Here is a 23,027-nt window from a genome sequence, read left to right as displayed (position 1 = left end):
CTGATGGAATCGCCACCGACTTTCAATTCGCAGCCGCGTTAGGAAACCAAAGTTTTTTTTTTTTTTCACATTTTCAGGAGAAAATAGGCATGCATGCCTGTGCAAAACTTGGTTGCTTACTGTCACGTCAAAAGAGATATTCTGGTTTCTAGATATGGTTCGTATCCCTCTTTTTTATCAGTTTATTGTCTCTGGAAAGTATTTCTTTGACAATGCATTATCATCTGGAGTTGTTTGAACAGTTTCAGGAATGTCGCTGACAGCAATAATAACATTAAGCTCTCAGTTGTCTTCGTGGTGGGATTGGATGGGCTCATTGCTTTCCTCACCTCAAATTCCCTTGTGATTCCCAGACCTTTGAGTAACAACTGAAGCATGTTATGTAATTCATCCATGATTCACCTCCTGGTTGATAATTTGTGATTCAGTCACACGTGTTTGCATGAGGCTGCTCTGATTCACATCAGCCGATTATGGCTGGTGTTGCATCTTAAAGGAATCCTAGATGTAGATGAGTTTGTTTCTTTGGAGAAATGTAGCATTGGACCACTGGATCCTCTGTTATGAATGGGTGCCATCAGAATAAGAGTCCAAACAGCTGATAAAAACATCACAATAATCTACAAGCAATCCACACCACTCCAGTCCATCAGTTAACATCTTGAGAAAACAAAAGCTGTGTGTTTGTAAGAAACAAATCCTTCATTAAAACATTTTTAACTTCCAACTGTTGCTTTCCCCCAGTGAAAAAGTGGTCTGGTCTGAATCAGGAGAGAAATCTGCACATCAAGCACAGCCAAAACAGTTCTAAACAAATATGTGTGTGGATTTTGATGCGTGAGACAATAGGAGATGGACTTTTTCACTGGAGGAAGCATTGGATTATGGACTTCATTATGGATGTATTTAGTTAAAATGTCTTAAAGATGGATTTGTTTCTTACAAACAAATGTCTTTTCAAGATGTTAATTGATGGACTGGAGTGGTGTGGATTCCTTTTGAATTATTGTGATGTTTTAATCAGCTGTTTGGACTCTCATTCTGACAGCACCCATTCACTACAGTGGATCCTTCCTTTAATTCCCCAGCCTGAATGTTCAGGATCTTCCTCAACCATGGCTTTACACTGTAATATGTGTAAAGAACATGCGGGCCAAACAGATGACTGTATCCCGAGATTCCTGAGGTTCCCTTCACATGATACGACAGCTGCATGAAATTCAATAGCGTGTGAGTTAACAGCATATTTGCAGATTTGGGAATTGGAAGTAGGGTAGTATTTCATGATTCACATGAAATTCTTTCAGGAACTTGACATATCCTGTGGTGTGAGATGCTATAGTGCATCCTAGACTGTTATAAACAGAATTTCTCTTAATTCTTGCATAGTTATAATCAGCTTTCATGAGACAACACCATAGGACTATTACAGATGAACGAGTAAATTGAAATGGATGATTACAATGGATGATTGTGTTCTAAAATATACACTTTTAACCTAAAACTTAATCTATATACACATCATGCTGAATATATGCAATACAGAATAGGCCCTTTGACCCAAGAGACTCATATTACGTGTCATAAGTGTTTGATATATGTGTGCTAGAGAATAAAGAGGGAATTGGTGGGAAAGTTCTTCTGCTGATTTCTGCATAAAGTGTATTTTGACGTGCAGATGATTCATGAATCGTATCCATTCCTGGTTAAATCCAGCTGTCATGTGATTTTCTCTATAGGTTTCAGCAGCCACAGGCATTTGCAGTTTGATGGCAAATGCTCATTTATTTATTTACACACCGGATTAGTGTGAGCAGTTTGTGAACACATTGCTGAGGCAAAATCAGTAAGTTTTTGCCTGTGTTACCTAGAGGTCGACCGATATTGGGTTTTACCGATACAAATAAATAGTGCTCTACTATTTATTAAAAAGAAAAAAGTAGCCTACTGAACCATACTTTGTAAATTAATAAAAATATTAATTATATATTGATCACTACGGTTATTTCACTGTTCATTAATGTTAACAAAAGCAAATAAATGTTTTTTAAATGTATCAGTAAATGCTGAATTTAACACACTCTAACAAGGAACAATACTTCTATTCTACAGCTTTTATCAGTCTTAATGTTACAAATGGACTCATATTGTGAAGTGTTACCATTACATCAACAATCAAGCTAAAGATGGCCATCTTTAAATATCTACACAAAGGCCACAGTATTGAAATTGCATACATGTGGATATTGTGTACTTTCACAATTTAACTGCTTCTATTCTAGAACATTTGTGGTTATGTAATCAAAATATAAAAATATGTTAGTCACACAACGGGCAAAAGTTGCAGCTATCCGGTATCACACACACTGGACGCGTCGCGTTCAATTCAAAAGGCGTTCTACAAGACTTTATTTGATCACCAAACGGGCAAAAGTATACTGCTGTCATTTCTCTACTAATGCAGCATCTCGTCAACAAATTCATTGCTTAGTAATGACATGAAAACATGCACTACAGTATACTGTAAACACCGTTTCGTTGTCAGTGTTTTAAATCCGCCTTTGAAGTGTCCCACTCTGTGCAGCGCGCAGTGTCACATCTCTAAACAAACGGCATGTGCTGTCAGTGATTTCCGCCACTAGAGGCCGCTCTCGTGCTGTATAACAAAGACTATAGGGACTTTGCTGTGTAATGACAACCTTTTCAGCCGCTCCAGCAACAGACCCAACCCAGAAAAAACTGTCAGCATGGATTTTTGCCAATAACCGATAATTTCGCCAATCAACTATCGGTGTCGATTAATCGGCAAAACGATACATCGGTCGCCCTCTAGTGTTAACCTTATAATACTGTAATTTAATGGACTTTGCACAATGTTGACAACTGGATATTGTTAGCTTTTAATACTATTGTTGAATTTTAGGTTAACTGACAGTGTGAATGGACTAGTTCACCCAAATATAAAAATTTGCCAAAAATTTACTCACCATCAGGCCATCCAAGATGTAGATGAGTTTGTTTCTTCATCAGATTGTAGCATTCAATCACTTATTCCCCAATGGATCCTCTGCAGTGAATGGGTGCTGTCAGAATGTCCAAACAGCTGATAAAAACTTTACAATAATCCAGAAGTAATCCACACCACTCCAGTCCATCAGTAAAAATGTTTTAATGATGGATTGTTTTATCTTTTGTCTTCTCAAGATGTTAATTGATGGACTGGAGTGGTGTGGATTACTTGTGGATTATTGTGATGTTTTTTTTTTTTTTTTCTCATTCTGACGGCACCCATTTACCGCAGAGGATCCATTGGTGAGCAAGTGATGTGTGAAGCTAAATTTCTCCAAATCTGTTCAAACTCATCTACATTTTGAATGGCCTGTGGGTATGTGACTGGCTCCAACAATTATCTCTGTTAAGGTGTTTATAACAGGGTGGATTTGAACTGGTCTCTGCAGTCATATCTAAAGAGATGAACCAGCGAAGTTCAGCGGTGGCTTAAACACAAATCGAGTTCTCACGATGGTCGTGCAAAGAGATGCGAATTCGGCACTGCTTGCATGTCAACACGCTCTCACAGAATAAAGGAGTCAGCCATTCAGTTCAGCGCTCTTTAAAACGCATTCAATAGGGCAGCTGTTTATGCTAATGAATATTCAATGAGCTGAGACATAGTCAGCCGCTCTGATTGATTCAGCGCTCAACAAGTTGGCTATTCTCGATCGATTCAGATGTGAGAATTAATAGACAACATTTGAGGTTTGTACAGATATAAAGCTTGCCTTTTACTTATCTGAAAAAGAGACTGCAAGATACAAAGAGCCTTCACACAAACCATCAGCATTCATGTGCCTTTTAGAGGTTTTTGGAATAAATTGGCCTTCAGAAATAAAGTCCTTTTTTAACCAAGGTCACATGAAAGAATTAGTTCATCCAAAAATGAACATGTGATGATCATCAGTCACCCTGGTCACATTTACATTAAAGCAGTACATAACTGTGTTTTTACCACAGCTATGGGGTGTTTTTGTCTTACATAAAACCCCCTTTAACCATTAAGTGGTTTACTGCTTTTATAAAACGGTTAGCTAAGGGCATTAAAAGAATAGTTCACCCCAAAATTAAAATTTGCTGAAAGTCTTTCCACCTTCAGGCCGTCAAAGCTGTAGATGAGTTTGTTTCTTCATCAGTTTTGGAGAAATGTAGCATTCCATCACTTGCTCGCCAGTCCTCTGACCCATTGCAGTGAATGGGTGCCATCAGAATGAGAGTCCAAACAGCTGATAAAAACATCACAATAATCCAGAAGTAATCCACACCACTTTAGTCCATCAGTTAACATCTTGAGAAGACAAAAGATGAAACCAATTCTTTAATAAGACTTTTTAAACTCAAATACAAGTCCATGATTTATAATGAAAAATTGGTCTGGTCTGAATCAGGAGAGAAATCTGCACAGATAAAGCACCGTTTACAAGCCAAAACAGCTCTAAATGTGGCTGGATTTTGATGTGAGAGACAACAGGAGGAAGTGTTTTTGGGCAATTTTAGGGAAGTTAAAATGCTTTAATGATTGATTTCTTGCTTTAACTTTAATATAAAGTGATAATGAAAAGCAGTTGATAAACACCTGAATCACCAAGTCAGAATTTGCAGTCATAACAATTGTTTTTTATATAGTTTTTTAGTGAAGTGCTCACTGCATGGATGAATACAGATAGTTTTGTGATTCCTGGTCGGTTTCTACAAGGAACATCTGGGTTTGTGTTTTTCTAAGCATCATTTTCCTCTTTACTGAGGTGCCAACCAGCGGGTGTAAAGTCACATGAGAGGGCAAATTTTGGTTTTAAACAACCTCAAAAGAGCTCCGTTCCCCCCAAGCCTTAAAAACCAACAACACAAACATGCAATTAGAGATGTGCTGATTCAGAGGTCCTGGGGAACATTGGGTCGAAGGATACCAATTAGGCTTTGGAGGGAATTTCCCCCCCAAACACAGTCAACGAGAGCCAAAGTAGGATATTAAAGGAAAAGTTCACCTAAAAATTAAATTTTTTTGCTGTCATTCACTCAACTTGATGTAACTTTCTTGTGTGAAACACCAGTTGAATGATAGAGCTGTTCTTTATTTTGTAGTGATTTATACTGACAAGCTTGAGAAAAGCACCATAAAAGTCATAAGTAGTTTTCAAATCTCATTTTTTACAAAATTGGCAAGATTTGTGAAGTCTGTCATGTGGATTGCATTTATGATACTTTAATAGTCTTATTTTGGAGCTTGGTTGCAATTACAGATAATAATCCACTTTTTTGTTGTGTTGAAAAAGCTGCTGAGATGTCCTCATTTTGTCATATTTACATTTACATTTATGCGTTAAGCAGATGTTTTTATCTGAAGTGACTTACAAAATAGGAACCATATTGATAAATATGTAGCCAAAACAACAGTGGAGCGAGTGAATGTAAATATAAAGTGTGGTATTAATCAATTTTGCATCCTGCTTGTGTTTCCACTGGAAATCAAAACAGTGCGTGTAGAAACCGTATTATGTGACAAACACTTGCTGATGTTTTGATTTGTTATAGGGTAAACGTTGTGATTCATTTCTTAATATTTACTCTTGATGGTGGTTCTGTCATTGACTCGTTCCATTAAACAGGCCAACAGACTCACTGATTGATTGACATAAATGTATCTGGGTTGTGGCTCTGAATCAGTGACCTGATCCTGAATGCTTGTTGTTTAACAGAAAGTGGGTCAGCAGTGCAACATGCAAAAACAACAAAAAAAAACAACAAACATGCAGTGTTTTTAGGTAGTTGATGTTCCCTTGTTGTAGAGCTGCAAAACGATTAATTGCGATGAATCGATTCAAAATAAAAGTTTGTTTGCATACTGTATGTGTGTGTACTGTGTACATTTATTATGTATATTTAAATACACGCATACATTTATATATTCATGAAAATGTTAATTTATATGTAAAATATTTATATTTATGTATAATATAAATTGTATACAAGTGTTTACGTACAAATGCATATAAATATTTTTAAATATATACATGTGTGTGTATTTATATAGACATAAATATACACAGTACACACACATATAGTATGTAAACAAACTTTTATTTTGAATTGATTAATTGCGACTAATCGTTTTGCAGCTCTACGTTGTGTGATGTACTCAAACTAACATGTTTTTAAACAAATTTTAAAAACTTTTATAACTTAACACCATCATTTTGTCAATTATTTTAAAATTATTATGCATAGATTTTTTTAAAGCTCATTAATTGTGAGATTTTTTTAGAATATTTTCCATATAAATTATTATAAAAATGTTTATCAAGACCTTAAAACAATCAAGAAGAAATTGGGCATTTACAGTGATTTATTTATTTATTTTTTTTTTACTACTGGTAAGTGTTATTAGGCACAAAATAAGCGTACAATCACTGTAAAATATGCTGTGATGGGTCTTTTTGCACATTTACATATAAATACACTACCAGTCAAAAGTTTTTTAATTGAAAGGTTTTTCAATCTGAAGTCTCTTTTGCTCAGCAAGAATACAGCAAGAGTGATTATATTGTGAAATATTTTTACCATTTAAAATAACTGCTTTCTATTTAAATATATTTTAAAATATAATTTATTTCTGTGATCAAGGCTGAATTTTCAGCATCATTACTCCAGTCTTCAGTGTCACATGATCCTTCAGAAATCATTCTAATATGCTGATTTGCTGTTCAAGAAACATTTATATTATTATTATCATCAGTATTCAAAACGATATTCTGAAATAAAAAGCTTTTGTAACATTATACACTACACCATTCAAAAGCTTGAAGTCAGTATAATTTCTTTTTTCTTTTCTTTTTTGGAGGGGGATATAAATTATAGAAATAAATAATTTTATTTAGCAAGGGTGCTTTTAATTGATCAAAAGTGATGATAAAGACATTTATAATGTTACAAAAGATTTCTATCAAAGAAACCTGAAAAAATTCTACTCAGCTGTTTTCAACATAATTATAATAATAAATGCTTTTTAAACATCAAATCAGAATATTAGAATGCTTTCTGAAGGATCGTGTGACTGGAGTAAAGATGCTAAAAATTCAGCTTTGAAATCACAGAAATAAATTACATTTTAAAATATATATTTAAGTATAATACGGTTATTTTTAGTAGTAAAAATATTTTAAAATTTTACTGTTTTTGCTGTACTTTGGATGACATAAATGCAGGCTTGGTAAACAGAAGAGACTTCTTAAAAAAAAAAAAAAAAAAAAAAAACATTAAAAATCTTACTGTCCAAAAACTGATAATGTATTCAAGCCCATTAATCAAGAGAATGCAAATAATATTTGTCATTTAAAATATTAATTATTAGTCACACTGCTGATTTGAGTACTTGTGGTCATGGTTTTGCCTGCATTAGTTGACATAAAGCTTGTCCGGTTTAAAAACCCTCTTGATTTTCTTTCAGTAAATTGATTGTCGGTTATTAAACCTGGTATGAGAAGTTGAGACGCATGATCTATGCTAAAACATCCCCCGTCTTCCTTTCGGATCCACATTCCTCCAGTCATCCCTTTCCTTCAGACAGCTGGTGGGAATCTCGTCTCTCTGTCGGCCCTTGGGAAGCTGATCGAGGTGCCTGTTTGTGTGTGTGTGTCTATTGTGAGAGGAGTACGGGGCTCCAGGCTCTGGTGGTCATGAGAACCTTCTGTTTTATGTGTCAGACAGAGCTGCGATGCTCACGGGTGAGTGAACACTGCACGACTATTCAACCTCAGTTTACCCCATGTTGATGAACACAATGCCGTCCTCCTGCATTCACCGGCCCTTTGACACCATCAGCTGTGCTGAGCCTGTCACAACCCGCAACCAGCTTACAAGCTCATATTCAGGAGTTTATTTTATTGCTCCTAATTTTGGACTAATATGTACTAGTTCTGAATGTGCTGCCTTCGAGTTGCATCAGAGTGATCGTGTTTGTGAGATGAGCGCATGTGAATCATGTCTGAGCTATTTAATGCAGGGATTCCAAAACTTTTGTCAGCCAGTTCATATTTCAACAGTGTAACAACACATCTGCAAGTTCACAGTTCTTTGCAGTTCTCTGACTTTTTTCTTGCAATTCTGAGAAAAAAAAAGGAATTGCATGATACCTACTTAGAATTTACTTTTTTTTTGCAATTACAAATATACATCTCACATAATCTTTTGAGATTATATCTCATAATTTTGAGTTGGAATTCTGTTTTTTTTTTTTTTTTTTGTGAGTTTGTAGAATAAAAAATAAAGGTAATCGCAATCTAATACTTCACAATTCTGATTTTTTTTCTTAGATTTTTTTTTCATTATGGGCTAAAAAATAAAGATTATTGCAAGTTTATATCTCACAATATCTCCCTCTTTTTTTTTATTAGACTATTTTTATATATCTGAGTTTATATCTCCCAATTCTGACTTTGTATCCCACAGCTCTGATGCTTTTGTTTTTCTTTTTGTGGAATAAAAAATAAAAAAGGTAATCAAGTTTATCTCACAATTTTGATTTTTCATTTCATTTTGACTTTTCTTTCTTTTTACTATTCAACCGCTTGGAGTCAGTATAATTTTTTTATTTCTTTCTTTTTTTTGGGGTAAGAAATTATAGAAATTAATAAAAGTAAGGATGCTTTAAATTGATCAAAAGTCATAATAAAGACGTTTATAATGTTACAAAATATTTCTGTTTCAGATAAATGCTGTTCTTCTAAACTTTCTTTTTATCAAAAGAACATTCTACTCCGCTGTTTTCAACATAATAATAATAAATGTTTTTTTGAGCAGCAAATCAAAATATTAAAATGATTTCTGAAGGATCACATGACTGGAGTGATGATGCTAAATATTTGGATTTGAAATCACAAGAATAAATTACATTTTAAAATATATTCAAATAGAAAGCAGTTACTTTAAAAAGTAAAAATATTTCATAATTTTACTGTTTTTGCTGTACTTTGGATCAAATAAATGCAGGCTTGGTGAGCAGAAGAGACTTCTTTAAAAAACATTAAAAAATCTTACCGTTCAAAACCTTTTGACCGGTGTTGTATCTTGCAATTCTGTTGCCTTTTTCCCAAAATTGTGAAAAAAATAAAAATAAAAATAAAATACAATAAAATAGTGAGATGAAAAGTTGCAGAACCTTTGTTTTTTATTTCTTTTATTATTATTTATTTCAAGTGTACACGTATTTCGAATTTAATTGATAATTAGCTTTTCATCAACTCACGAACCCCCTGAAGCTCCCTCATGAACTCTAATTTAGGAAATACTGGTAAATCATAATGTAAATTTTCACAATTTTTATTGTTTACCATGTTGAGTACTGTTAATTGAAAATAGCGACAAAAAAAAAATCCCAGAAAACAGTACTCATTTAGATATTGATATTGAGGTGATAGTCCGAACTGCATTTCCCATCATTCTCTATGGTAGCACAAGAATGAATAAATACAGATGAAGCATAAATTACACGCATAGTGTTCTTCCTTTGTTTTTGATTTTGTTGCACTATTGCACTAGCTAGCTTACGTCTTTATTAGCAGGTAAAAAAAGAATTATGGAATTGTCCAACACACAAATGCATCTTCAAAATCTTTTTTAAAGTTGCAACTTGCAGTTCTTTTGTTCTTGATCTTGCTCTCATTTCTACCTCTAGCTCCCTCTCTCCATCTGTTCCTGCTTTCTGATCTTCTCTTCTGTCTTTCATTGTCCAGTGGGAATCTTCCCCTTTTCTTTCCATGTCTTAGGTTCTCATGGGTCATGCAGCAGATGGAAGGCTAGTTTGTGGCCGGTGTTTTTTTTTTGAGTATGTTAATATATGCATGGGAGTGTGTGGTGGACTTCAGTGTTGTGGGTCTCCTCCTCCACCTCCTCCACGGGCATTGTGCTGGCCTGGGAATGTGATTTGGTGCAGACGTGACTGGGAAACATCTCTAGTTTCTGTGTGGCAAGAGAGCTAGAAACAGACAGAAAACAAAGGAATAGAACCAGAGAAGTTTAAAGGAGGGAGGATTTTTCCTCTGGATTTCTACGAAACAGCCATGGAAACTCCATATGACGACACTGACGATGAACGTCAGGAGAAACGAGGTACCGTTACAGTAGTTTCATTATTGGGGCAGTCAGTGCTGCGTTTGTGTTTCGCTGCTTCACATGAGTTGCAATTATAGCTGGTTATTAACTGGATCTTTATGTTTTTAAATTGTGTATTTTGTGTCAAACTCTGGTGCAGTTTGATGTTGAAAAGTCTTTTAGTTCTGTCAGTGGTCCAAGTAAGGCCTTAAAACTAACATCATGTGACAAATACTAATATTTGTGGTTATTTATTTCTTTGCATTCAAATGTTGATTCATAGAGCTTTTATTTTGGTGAAAAACCTCAGGGAAACTTCTCTTTTGTTGACATGTTTATAAACTATTCTCTTGAGAAGATGTTTGGCACCTGTTGCTTTTTCAAATGCACGTTATAAATGACTTTTTACCTGTTTATTCTGTTTATGAAGTATTTTTTATCTTTATTCTGCATACTTACAGTTTCGTGTCCTAAACATGATTTTCCAGAACATTCCAGTTTCTTTTTGAGAGGTTTGTGTTTGGCAGAGGTTTGGATATTAGCTGTGACTTTCGTTCTTAGTCTTTCCTTTACTCACTACAACTTTTTTCCATGGCATGAACACATTTCCTGCACCAAATGCATGACACGGTCTGTGAGAAAGCATCTGTTTGTGTCTCATATTGGGTCTTCAGATCAGCTGGACGTTGGCTGAGGGTGAAGTGCTTTCTGGAGCTTTATGTGTCTGGAGGATGTGCTGTGAGTAGCGGCCGTCCCGCTATAGAAGGGTCCGGAAGTGCCGGGTCTTGACCTTGTGCTGGTCTGAGCGAGGCTCTGATCCGTCACACTGGGCTCTTTGTGCGCTGGACCTCCTCTGACTGCGGCTTTGGCGTTCTGCTCGTATTCTAAAGCCAGGAGAAATTTTGGAGTTTGACATGCAGTGATGAGGCAAATGGAGTTTGGCACTGGGTCTCTGCAGCTGCTCACTCATAGTTTCTTCCATGCACTAGCACTGCTCCTCCTCCATGTTCTTCTGCATCTCCTTCTGCTTCTTTTTCTTCTCCTTTTCTTCTTATTCTCCTATCTCCATGACCTTCTCCCCTCCCTCTGTCCATTTTCTTATCTTCTTTATTCTTCTTCTTCTTCCTCCTCCTCCTCCTCCTTTCTGTTCTGTCATCCCTTTTTCCTGTTTTCTCCTCTTTGTTTTCCTCCCTATTCTCCTCCTTATCATCTTTATCTAACTCTTTTCATCCTCCTCCATTGTTCCTCCTTTTCTTTGACCTTTCTCCTCTTCTTTTTCCCTTCCCATCTTTCTCCTTTTCACTTCTTATTTTTCTCTGCCTCTTCTTTTTCTTCTCCTCCTCTTTCCTCCTTTTTCTCCTCTTCCTCTTTCACCTCCTCTCCCTCCCTTTTCTCCTCCTTTTTTCTTTTCTCCTCCTTCTCTTTGTCCTTTTCTCCACATTTCTCACTTTTTTCTTCTTTTGTGCTATTTTTTCCTCCTCTTCCTCTTCCTCATCATCTTCTCCCTTTTTCCCTCTCTTTATCCCTTTTTCTCCTCATCTTCTTTTCTTCCATCTTCTTTCTTTTCTCCTTTTCTTCTCCTCTTTCTCCTACTCATCCTGCTTTCACTGCTTCTCCCTCCTCATTTTCTCCTCCTTTTCTTCTAGTCATCCTCCTTTTCTTCTCCTCTTCCTCCTTTCCCCACTTATTTTTTTTACTCCTTTTTTGTCCCACTCCTCCTCCTCCTCCTCCTTTTCTTTTTTCTCCTCTTATTTTTCTTTCTTTTTTCTTTCTTCTCCTCTACCTCATTTTCTTCTCCTCTTTTTTCTCCTTTTCTTCATCTCCTCTACTCATCTTCCACCTCCTTTTCTCGTTCTCCTCTTTTCTTCTTCCCTGTTCTTCTTTTTTTGTCAATTTTCTTCCTCCTACTTTAACCTCTTCCCTTGCTCCTTTTCTTCTCCTTTTCCTCTTTTTCCCCTTTTTCTCCCCTTTTTCTCCTCATTTTCCTCCTCCTCTTTTCCCTACATATCTTTCTTCTTTTTCTTTCTCCTTTTCTTTTTTCTTTTCATTTCTTCCTCCTTCTCCTCTTCATCCTTTTCTCCCTGTACCTTTTCACCCCTCTTATTTTCTTCTCCTCTTTTCTCCTAATCTTTCTCTTAATCCCCTTTTCTCTTTTTCTTCATCTTCCTCTTCATCTTCCTTCTCCTTTTCTCCTCCTCTCCTTTCTTTTCTCCTTTTCTTCTTCTCTTTCTCCTATTTTCATCTCTTCTCATTTTCTTCTAGTCTTCCTCCTTTTCTGCTCTCCATTTTCTCCTCCTCTTCCTCCTTTTCTCCACATCTCTCTCTTACGTTTGTGCTTTTGCCTCCCTCATGTTTTTCTTCTCCTCTTCCTCCTTTTCCTCTCATCTTTTTTTCTCTTTATCCTTCTCTTTATGCCCCTTTTTCCTTCTCTTCCCCTACTCCACGTTCTTCTTGTTCTCCTCCACATCCTCTTCCTCCTCTTGTTCACCTCCTAGCGCTCCTCTTTCCTTTCTCCTCCCTTCCTCATTTTCTTCTTTCACCCCGCCACCTCCTCTTCCTCCTCTTGTTCTTCTCCTTTTCATCCTTTACGTCACCCCTTTTTTCTCCCCCTTGTTTCCTCCTCACCTCCTCCTCTTGTTCTCCTCCTTCTAGTCCTTCTTTTCATCCCCCTTTTCTCCTCCTCTTGCTCCTTGTCATCTCCTCACCACTTTCATTCCGTATGCTTTCTCCTCCTCCTCCAATTTTCCCTTTTCTCCTCCTCTTCCTCCTCGTTCTCCTTTCTCTCCTCCTCCTAACTCTCTCAGTCTGTAATGTAGGTGAATATCAGCTGGGTGTTGTGTAGGGTGTTCAGTATCTCCTCCAGTGCCCCACAAAGTATGTGAATGTCATTCGGTGGAGTGAGGGAGGCTTTGAAGATGTAGTTTGTTTGTGTGTCTAACATGAGGCCGTGTTTCTGCTAGCAGGCAGTGATGTTGAATCCCGATCAGCACTCTTTGTTTTTCCACTGCCGTCAACACAAAGTAACCAAATCTTGTGCCAATTAAAGACAGGATCCGGTTCAAAAGCAAGACCACATTTCGGCGAGTATATGGGGAGTAATTGTCTGAAAGCAGCAATGAAATATGACTGTGGTCAGAAACTAGGCGTAATCACAGCTGTAAGCTGGTATGGAACGCTGGAAAGAGTGAAATGCGGCTCATGATTCGGGAATGTGGCATGTTTGTGTGTGTTTTTGGGAGATGCGTTTCAGCAGTGATGTGTAATGACAGCGTTTAAGTGTTTGTGGAGCGAAGTTCAGTTTACTGAATACAGCATCAGTGTCTCTATAAACAAACATTATTAAAGGGCAAAACAAGAACCTTACAGAAGAAATAACACTACGATCACATGAAGTATTTATTATTCTGTGGTATTCATTTGTAAAGAATATACTTGTGTTTTAGATGCATTTTTTTAATATAAATAAATCAAATATATATATTGCATAAAAATTAGAATGATACTGGAGGGGGAAATGTGCTTGCTTAATTAAATAAATAGGCAAGCAAATAAACAAATAATTAATTATTCAGAAGATTTCTACATAAATAGTTAAATATTTACATAAATATTTAAAGAAATTTACATTCAAGTAATTAGAAAGAGATTAAATACATTTAAGTAAAATAAAGTAAAAAGTAAAATATAATAATAATTAATAATAATAATAATAATAATAATAATAATGAATAAATAAATAAAAATAATACTATATATATAATTCTTAATTATATTAAGAAGAAAAAGAATGAAAATATAAGTATAAATAAATAATTAATGCAATTAAAAAAATATTTTTATTTATTGCAATATATATTGCAAAAGTAAGAAAATAAATAAATAAGTCCATAATTAGTTATATTGCAAAAATATAAACAAAACTTTAAATATAAACAAAGAAATATATATATATATATATATATATATATATATATATATATATATATATATATATATATATATATATATATATATATATCTCTATATCTATTTATTTATTTTTGTTTTTGCAGTGGGACTTTATGACAATGAAGCACATTTCTATAAATAAAAAATACATTTAAAAAGTACATAATAAATAAAATAAATAAAATGTATTTATTAATAAATATACTTTTTGGGATGTTTTAATAACCATTGTAACTAATATATAATATAAAAATTGTGTAAAATATAATTAAAATAAAATAACTACTAATTAAGAATTCAGATTTAAAACGGCTTTAATATTAGTTTGACTGCTTTGTCATAATGTGAATGTGTTGTTACACTAATGTCAGACTGATTCATTTGCTATGAATCATCTGATGATTTTGGTTGTATTGACCACTCTTACTTAACCAAAACTTTACAGATTTCCCAAGACTTTCTGGAGAGGCTGAGAATAGAGTAGCATTTCTCTTTGAGATGGGAGCATTATAGTGGCTTCGAGAGAGAGAGTGAGAGAGAGAGTGTGTGTGTGTGTGTGTGTGTGTGTGTGTGTGTGTTCTGTGGGTCGTGAGAGACTGTGCCGTGGGCGATACTCACTGGGTTGTGGTTAACTCGCTGCTATGGAAACGGCTATTCACTAGTTGGGACAGAAAGCTTTCACCCCGGTGAGCCTCATAAAAGCTGGGCACAAACTGTCGGACGCAGACGGGCTCTGAAAGGGCCTCTCTCTGCTGCTTAATATATCTGCTTTAATTTGCCTTTGTGTGCTGGGAAAAAGGCCTCCACGTCGAGGAACGTTCAGGATTCAGACGCTGCACAATGGGGCCCTGAATTAAATCACTGCTCTGTTTTCTAGCCCCGGATAAAGGTGATAAATGTACACATGTAGACTCAGATCTCATCAGTTGAGGCTTGTTAAACATGTTACTGTCTTTATATAAATTGATAAATCTCACAAAACCTCCTAAGAACCAGGGTTATTAAAGTTAGCTAAAACTGAAACAAAAATTACAAACAAAAAGGTTACTTAAATAAAATAAACGTTAACATTAATAAAATATTAAAAAAACTTTTATTAAAGCTATTTGCCAAGGCAACATTTCTCATTTTAATTTAGTTTAACTTAAGTAAACCTGAAATAGAAATAAATAAATACAATATAGACGTGTTAAAAAAAAATCCAGAAACTAATAAAATAAAATAAAAAAATAAAAAAATAACCAAATCTTTAACGTAAATAGTTGAAAACAGACAATACGAAAATAAAAAAACTGATTTAATCAAATTCAAAAAGTTCAAAATACAAAATATTTTAACAAAATAAAAAGGAACATTTATTTTTTATTTTATTTTATTTTATTTTATTTTATTTTATTTTATTTTATTTTATTTTATTTTATTTCATTTTATTTTATTTTATTTTATTTTACAGCTCTCCTTCCAGGATCAAAATAAAATCTTACTTAATACTTCAAATAATATCTCTTTCTAATTATTGTAACGTTAAATTTGTTTTAGATATTTAAATTGTTTAAATGATTAACATCAATATTTAGGTCATTGTTTTAATGCTCTTACTTTTATACTGATAAATCCTAATGAAAATGTTAAGAATAATGAGAATTATAAACAAAAATCAGAAGAAAAACATCTGGACACATTAAAATTATAACGATTACAGGAATATATTGTCGCAATGTCAAAAGTCTTCCTTTAAAATTAAATAATAATAACGACAACAACAACTATAATAATAATAATAATAATAATAATAATAATAATAATAATTATTATTATTATTATTATTATTATTTTATTTAAATAATTTTATAATTTTGAAATATGTTGTTATTATTTGAATTATGTTTACTTTTTTGAGGTCTTGAAATCTCATGATATTGCAAAAATTTAATTAAATTTGCAGTGTCACTACTATCGGTAAGTTATAGAAATTAAGAAATACAATATAGACGTATTTAAAAACGAATAAAATTTACAAAAACAACAAAAGAACTAAAATAATTTCAATGAAATTGAAAACAAAATATAAATGCAAAAACTGATTTAATCAATTTCAAAAAGTTCAAAAAACAAAATAAAAAACATTTTAACAAAGGAAAAAGAAACATTTTAATTTAATTTAATTCTTTTTTTTTTTTTTTTTTTACAGCTCTCCTTCCAGGATCAAAATAAAATCTTATTAATACTTAAAATAATATCTCTTTCTAATTACTGTAACCTGAAATTTGTTTTAAATATTTAAATTGTTTAAAAGATTAAGATTGACATTTATGGCATTGTTTTGCTGCTTTTACTTTTATACTGATGATTATTATTATTATTATTATTATTATTATTATTATTATTTTAAATATTATATTAAAATAATAATAATAATAATTATTATTATTATTATTTAAAAACTTTTTAATGATTGTTTATATTTACTTCATATATATTTCCTTTTTTATATATTATATAATACATTTATATTTATATATATTTATATTTACTTTCAGTTATTACCAAACACTGTTGTACATGCATCAAATCCTCCAGTTGTTTAACTCTTTAAATATACTGCTGACGTGTTTCACAGCACATTCATTTTCTTTTATGTCTTGTTTAAATGAGGCTTTGGTTCATTTCCCTTACAAATGTAAATGACAAATTATGAGCTGTTATCATTAGAGCAGATTGTACAGCAACAGATGTGAGTCATTTCATCAGGTCATTATAAATCTTCATCGATTATCATTTTGGATGGTTCAGAACTGACCACATTGTTAGTATGTTATTATTAAGGTGACGAGAGATATGCTCACATTCCCATACGGCTCCGTTAGTACAGAATTTCTGCAGTTTAGTGTTTTTTATGGTCTTGATTCTTGTATGCATGCACTTCTCTGTTTAATCAACCAACCGACAGCCAAAGTTTGCATATGTTTTTTATTGGTTTGTTTGTTTTTGTTTGTGAAGATCTGGTGCAGAAACTTTTTAACTACTCATTTAACATCTTCAAACTGCCTAGATTGAGCAGAAAACACACACACATAGACACACACACGTATGCAGCTGATTATTTTAGTCTTTGCTTTCACACTTGGTGTTTTACACTGTTTTTAATTAGGAGCTTCACAGTTTGATGGCACATTTATTAAAGGAATGATTCACCCAAAAGCAGAAAATCTGTCAATCTTTTAAAGATCTACTGCCTCTCTTGTGTTATGCTGTTATTCCATGTGTTTCTGTGGAAAACAAAAGTGGAATTTTTTATTTTATTTTTGGAAACCCACAGTGACCACAAAAACAAAAAGCATCATTAAAGTTCCATATTAATCGTGCATTATGTTCCAAGTCTTTTGAAGTCTTTATGTGGCAACAACATGCCATTTTGAATCCAAATATGAGCACGGATTAGATTTCAGAGTTTTGTTTCCCGGTAAGACGATCAATTATGACTTAAATTTAATTAGCCTCCTCACTTGAAAGCATGAAAACATTAAAGCATGCAGGTTTGGAATAATGTAAGGATCGGTAAATGACCATTTTTATTTTTGGGTGAATTATTCCTTTAATTCTGTAGTATATAAAGCTGCACAATTTTGGGAAATTCGACACATCTGGTATATAGTTTTTCTGCAATTATATTTTGCGATATGAAAACATACAGGACTTTTCACTAGATTGCTTTAATAGCTATATTTAGAAAAAAAAAAATCATCCTAAAGTTAGTAGGGTAATTTTTTTTCAAATGAAAGCCCACAAAAAATAAATAAATAAACAACAAAAAAAATACTATTTTATTTTATTTTATTTTATTTTATTTTATTTATTTTTTATGGGCTTCCATTGAGAGAATTCTCAGAATTGCATGTTTATATCTCATGATATATAAACTACAATTGTTTATATCTCACTGTTCTGAGTTTATTTGCAAATTTACAAGAAAAAATTGTAAGAATAAAAGTCGTAATTTTATTTTTATTTTTTTATTTTAAGTAAGTAATTAAGTAAGTAATTTTTATTAATTTTATTTTTTTTAATTAATTTATTTTTGCATATGAAATCCTTCTAGAGCTGCGCGATTTGGAGAAAACTTGAAAAATCTAGAAGTTTTTGACCAATTCATTATGACCATAAAATAATAATTATTGTCATGATTTTGTGATGATTGATTATAAAATTCAAATTATTTTAATATTTTGAAGTAATAATAAACAAATAAGTGGTAATAATACTGTAAAATAAAATGTATTTAAGTTATTTTGTATTATTTATTACATTTATTTTATATAATTTATTTTACTATTTTAATTTAATTTATATTGTTATATAATTTATTTTATTGTTTTCCTATTTTCTATTTTTTTTTTTCAGTTTATTTATTTTTTAAAGTTATTTTTGTATTATTTACAAATTTATTTTAAATAATTTATTTTACTATTTTAATTTAATTTATATTATATAACTTTATTGTTTTTGCATTTTTTTTTAAATAAAATGTATATTATAAATTAATTTAATTTATTATTTTACATTTTTCTATGTTTTTATTTAGTAATTTATTTCACTATTTTATAAACTTTTTTCTCATGTAATTTGATTAAAATGATTTTTATTATAGTGATACAAATTTTACTGTAAAATTACAATACTCATATTAATGTTTTAATTTCTTCATTTTCAAACCATGAAGCTATATTTGATGGGTTGCACTCCCCATTTCTGAGTAAAGCTCTGTTCTGTGTTCATTTACACGCATGCGACTCACAATAACAGTGTCTCAAAATGACTCAGGTCACAGTAAATGAATCAAGCCGTTCTCAGGTGCACATCAAACACGAACTACAATCATGAACTATATGTGTGTTAATGCTGTGCTTGCAGCGTTTAAAGCATGTGTATAAGAAACGTGAATCCTGCATGTTGTGCTATTGACCTGATCTGCCCCTTTTTAACTGAGTAAAGCTCTTCAAACTGTGATCAGTATTAACAGAGTTTGTGTGTGTCTGCAGGTTGTTTCGAGTGCTGTATTAAATGTCTGGGCGGCGTGCCATACGCGTCTCTGGTGGCCACCATCCTGTGCTTCTCCGGCGTGGCGCTCTTCTGCGGCTGCGGACACGTCGCTCTGACAGGAACCCTCACCATCCTGGAGAACCACTTCTCCAAGATCACCACAGACCACGCCATGCTGACCGACATGTGAGTGAGGAACAACTTCTGAAAACACTGTTAAAATTGTGAAATATCATTGCTATTTAAAATAGCTGTTTTCTGTGTGAATCTATGGCAAAAATTTATTGTAAATTAAATTTATATGTAATTTATATGTAATTTATTTCTGTGATCAAAGCTGAATTGTCAAATGATCTTTCAGGAATCATTCTAATGTGCTGATTTGCTGCTCAAGAAACATTTCTGATTATTAGCAATGTTGAAAACAGTTGTTCTGCACAGTATTTTTTGGAAACCGTCATACATTTTTGTTTATGTATTCAAGTATTATTTTAATTTATTTACATTTAAGTTTTTTTTTATTTACCCAAGATTTTTGAAAAATAATGTGTTACATTTTTCAATAAAATATTGGGTAGCAATAAAATTGCTAATTATTAAAATAATTACTATAATGCCTACTAACATCATGTAGAAATACTTAATTTTTTAAATCATTTTTTCACATTACAGTAATGAGAATTAGATTTTTTTTCTTTTTGTTTTTGCATTACATTAATGAAAATTTAAAGGGTAAAATTTGTAATAATTATCATTTTATATATATATATATATATATATATATATATATATATATATATATATATATATATATATATATATATATATGAAATTTTTAGTTTTAACATTACAGTAATGAGATTTTTTTTTTTTTTGCATTACATTAATGAGAATATAAAGGGTCAAATTTGTAATAATTATCATTAAAATTCCTAATTTTAAAACATTTATATATATATATATATATATATATATATGTACATATGTATATGTATATGTGTATATATATATTTGTATGTGTGTATATATATATATATATATATATATATATAAAAATGATAATTATTACAAATTTTACCCTTTAAATTTTCATTAATGTAATGCATGTATATAAATGTGTGTATAAAATCAAAGTAAATGAGAAAATAATTAAAAAAAAATAGTATATAACTAATAAATGGAAAAATAATAAATAAAAATATAGTATGTGTACAGTTAAATTTTATTTAAAAAGATGTAAAAAGAATTAAATAAATTTACATTAATGAGAGTTTAATTTATAGGGAAAATGTGCATTATTATTATTAAAATTCCTGATTTTAAAACAGAAATGAAAATATAATGTAGTTGTATGTTTTTATTTATTTTTTTAATTCTTTAGGTTTTTGTTTTTACGTACTTGACTTTTTTTTTTTTTTTTTTAAAGAGTTTCATCTGCATGCTGTCAACAAAATATGGTCTTACAGATGTTGAAATGACATGAACTTAATTAAGTCCTCATGGGAAGACATTAGATGCTGTGTAGTGGATTTATGTTGATTCCTAGCAGCTCATTTTATAATTTTTTTGAACTCGTGCTCTGAATTGAATGCATTTACTTGAAATTTTGCTGATCATTCAACATCCACTGGTTCACGGTTTGTTTCATCTATCTGAGCTCCAGATTGGTCTCTTTAAATGATAAAACTCACCTGTTGCGAATAATCCTGGGCAGTTGTTTTGTGCTCAGTTAAATGTGCTCACATCTGTTGATGATTTCTCAGCGCTTCACATTTGTTCTGTTCTCCATCTCAACACTTTAATTAAGGTCACATGCAGTGATGAGATGTTCTCAAACAATGCTGAGTCTTCAGGGCAGAGGTTAATGGCAGAATCACCTTGCACTAACACACACTTGTGATTTCACTAAGACGACGCTCCAGATGGTCTGGATGGATGGAAATGAAACACACACCATCAGTAACATCTGTGAATTATTCTTGTCTCTTTTGTAGAATCCAGCTCATGCAGTACGTCATATATGGCATCGCCTCCTTCTTCTTCCTGTACGGCATCATTCTGCTCGCCGAGGGATTTTACACCACCAGCGCCGTCAAAGAGCTCCACAGCGAGTTCAAGACCACCGTCTGCGGACGCTGCATCAGCGGGATGGTACGGGAACGTTCTGTAGCTATACTGATGAATAATATGATAAAAAAAAAAAATCAATTATAATAAATAATAATACTAATTAATAATACATAAAAATAATTTGATTAGAAACCTATTTAAATAAAAGAGTAAAATAAATGTAAAAACAAATAAAATATGTAAAAAGTAGAATTATGTAAATAAATAAATAAATAAATTGTAATAAATAGTAGTACTAATAAAAAATAAAAATAATTCGAATCAAATTACATGAGAAAAAAAAATATAAAATAGGGAAATAAATTACAAAATAAAAAAGAATACATTAAAAAATAAATTTATAATATACATTTTACAAAAAAAGGTAAAATCAATAAAATTAATTATACAACAACATAAATTAAATTAAAATAGTAAAATAAATTCTATCAAATAAATGTAATAAATAATACAAAAATAACTAAATAAAATGATTTGCTTCTCAGGAAATATTCATCATTATTGTCACTGATGAACAGCATTTATTTTAAATCATTAATAAATATCATTAATAAATCATTAATAAAAGGCTTTTGTAAAATTATGATTGTCTTTACAGTCACATTTGATCATTTCAAATTACAAAATTAAAAAAAAAAAATCTAATCATATAATATAAATTAAATTAAAAAAATTCTATAAAACAAATATAATAAATAATATAAAAAGAACTTCAAAAATAAATAAATTGAAACAAAGTAAATTAGAAAATAATGTAAATAAAACTGTAAAAATAAATCACAAAATAAAAGCAAATACAAACTTAAGTAATAAAATAAATAATATAAAAATAATCAAAGTACATAAGAAAATAAATTAAATATAATAGTGAAAAAAAATATAATTTAGTAAAAAATATAAATATTTCATATTAATTAAAATAAAATAAAATGAATTATAAAAATAATCAAATAAATTAAATGACAATATAAATGAAACTGTTACGAAGTCGGACAAAGCTGCACCACCACAACTCCTTGCCCGCCCTAACAATTAACCAACACTCGGGGATTTATTTTTAACAAAATAGAGCACCTCAACCCCGCAAAAACATAAGGTGCCCGGAGTCTCCTCTCCCGCTTTCACTAATTAAATTAAACAAACCATCAACCAAGAAAATATCATAATCAAAAAGTATTTATTGATACATGGAGACAAAAATAAATAATAAACTTCAGGAGGGGGAAAAAGCCAAAATAATAAACAAAACTCACAAAACTAACTACTGCGGTAAACCTCTTTCCTACTAAACAAAAGATTAAAGAAACAACAAAATCTTACCTCCCTACTAGCCACAAAACAGGAGAAAAGACTGAAGAAACAAAAGGGCACCCGCCTCCCTACGTCGATCTCCTTATTTTAACAGGTGATTCAACACATTTTCACAGTATTCAAACCAACAAGGTTTTAAAAGACATCGGAGATACAATATGGCTTGAAAACAACTTATCAAACAAAAAAGAAAACGTCAAGCAGGGAGAGAGGAGAGCTCCTCGAGGAATCTTCCAAACAGGACTAAATCACCTCCGCAGAAACGCCGCCACGCCACCCCTGACGTCACCGTAACTCCATACACCTGTGTGCGCTCTAACGAGCGCAATTAGGAGAGACAGACGGGAGAGGGCAACCATAACAAAATAAACATATACACAAATCTAAACACAAAAACAACAACAACAATAATAATAATAATAATAATAATAAACATTAAATAAACACATATCGTAACA

The 23,027-nt window shown here is 32.0% G+C and overlaps 1 protein-coding gene across 1 annotated transcript; it reads left to right on the top strand.

The window, feature by feature from the left end:
* Positions 1-9,956: 9,956 nt before the first annotated feature.
* gpm6bb (glycoprotein M6Bb) lies at positions 9,957-22,863 on the top strand. The gene is made up of 4 exons (XM_051119824.1): positions 9,957-10,158; positions 19,128-19,314; positions 21,123-21,323; positions 22,686-22,863. The coding sequence occupies exons 1-4, from the start codon at positions 10,110-10,112 to the stop codon at positions 22,861-22,863; spliced, it is 615 nt and encodes a 204-aa protein (XP_050975781.1). The 5' UTR covers positions 9,957-10,109.
* The last annotated feature ends 164 nt before the right edge of the window (positions 22,864-23,027 follow it).

This window comes from Labeo rohita, chromosome 9 (genome assembly GCF_022985175.1).
Source record: "Labeo rohita strain BAU-BD-2019 chromosome 9, IGBB_LRoh.1.0, whole genome shotgun sequence".
NCBI classification, from domain to species: domain Eukaryota; kingdom Metazoa; phylum Chordata; class Actinopteri; order Cypriniformes; family Cyprinidae; genus Labeo; species Labeo rohita.
Note: the sequence above shows the minus strand (reverse complement) of the source record. Positions and strands in the feature narration are given on the sequence as shown.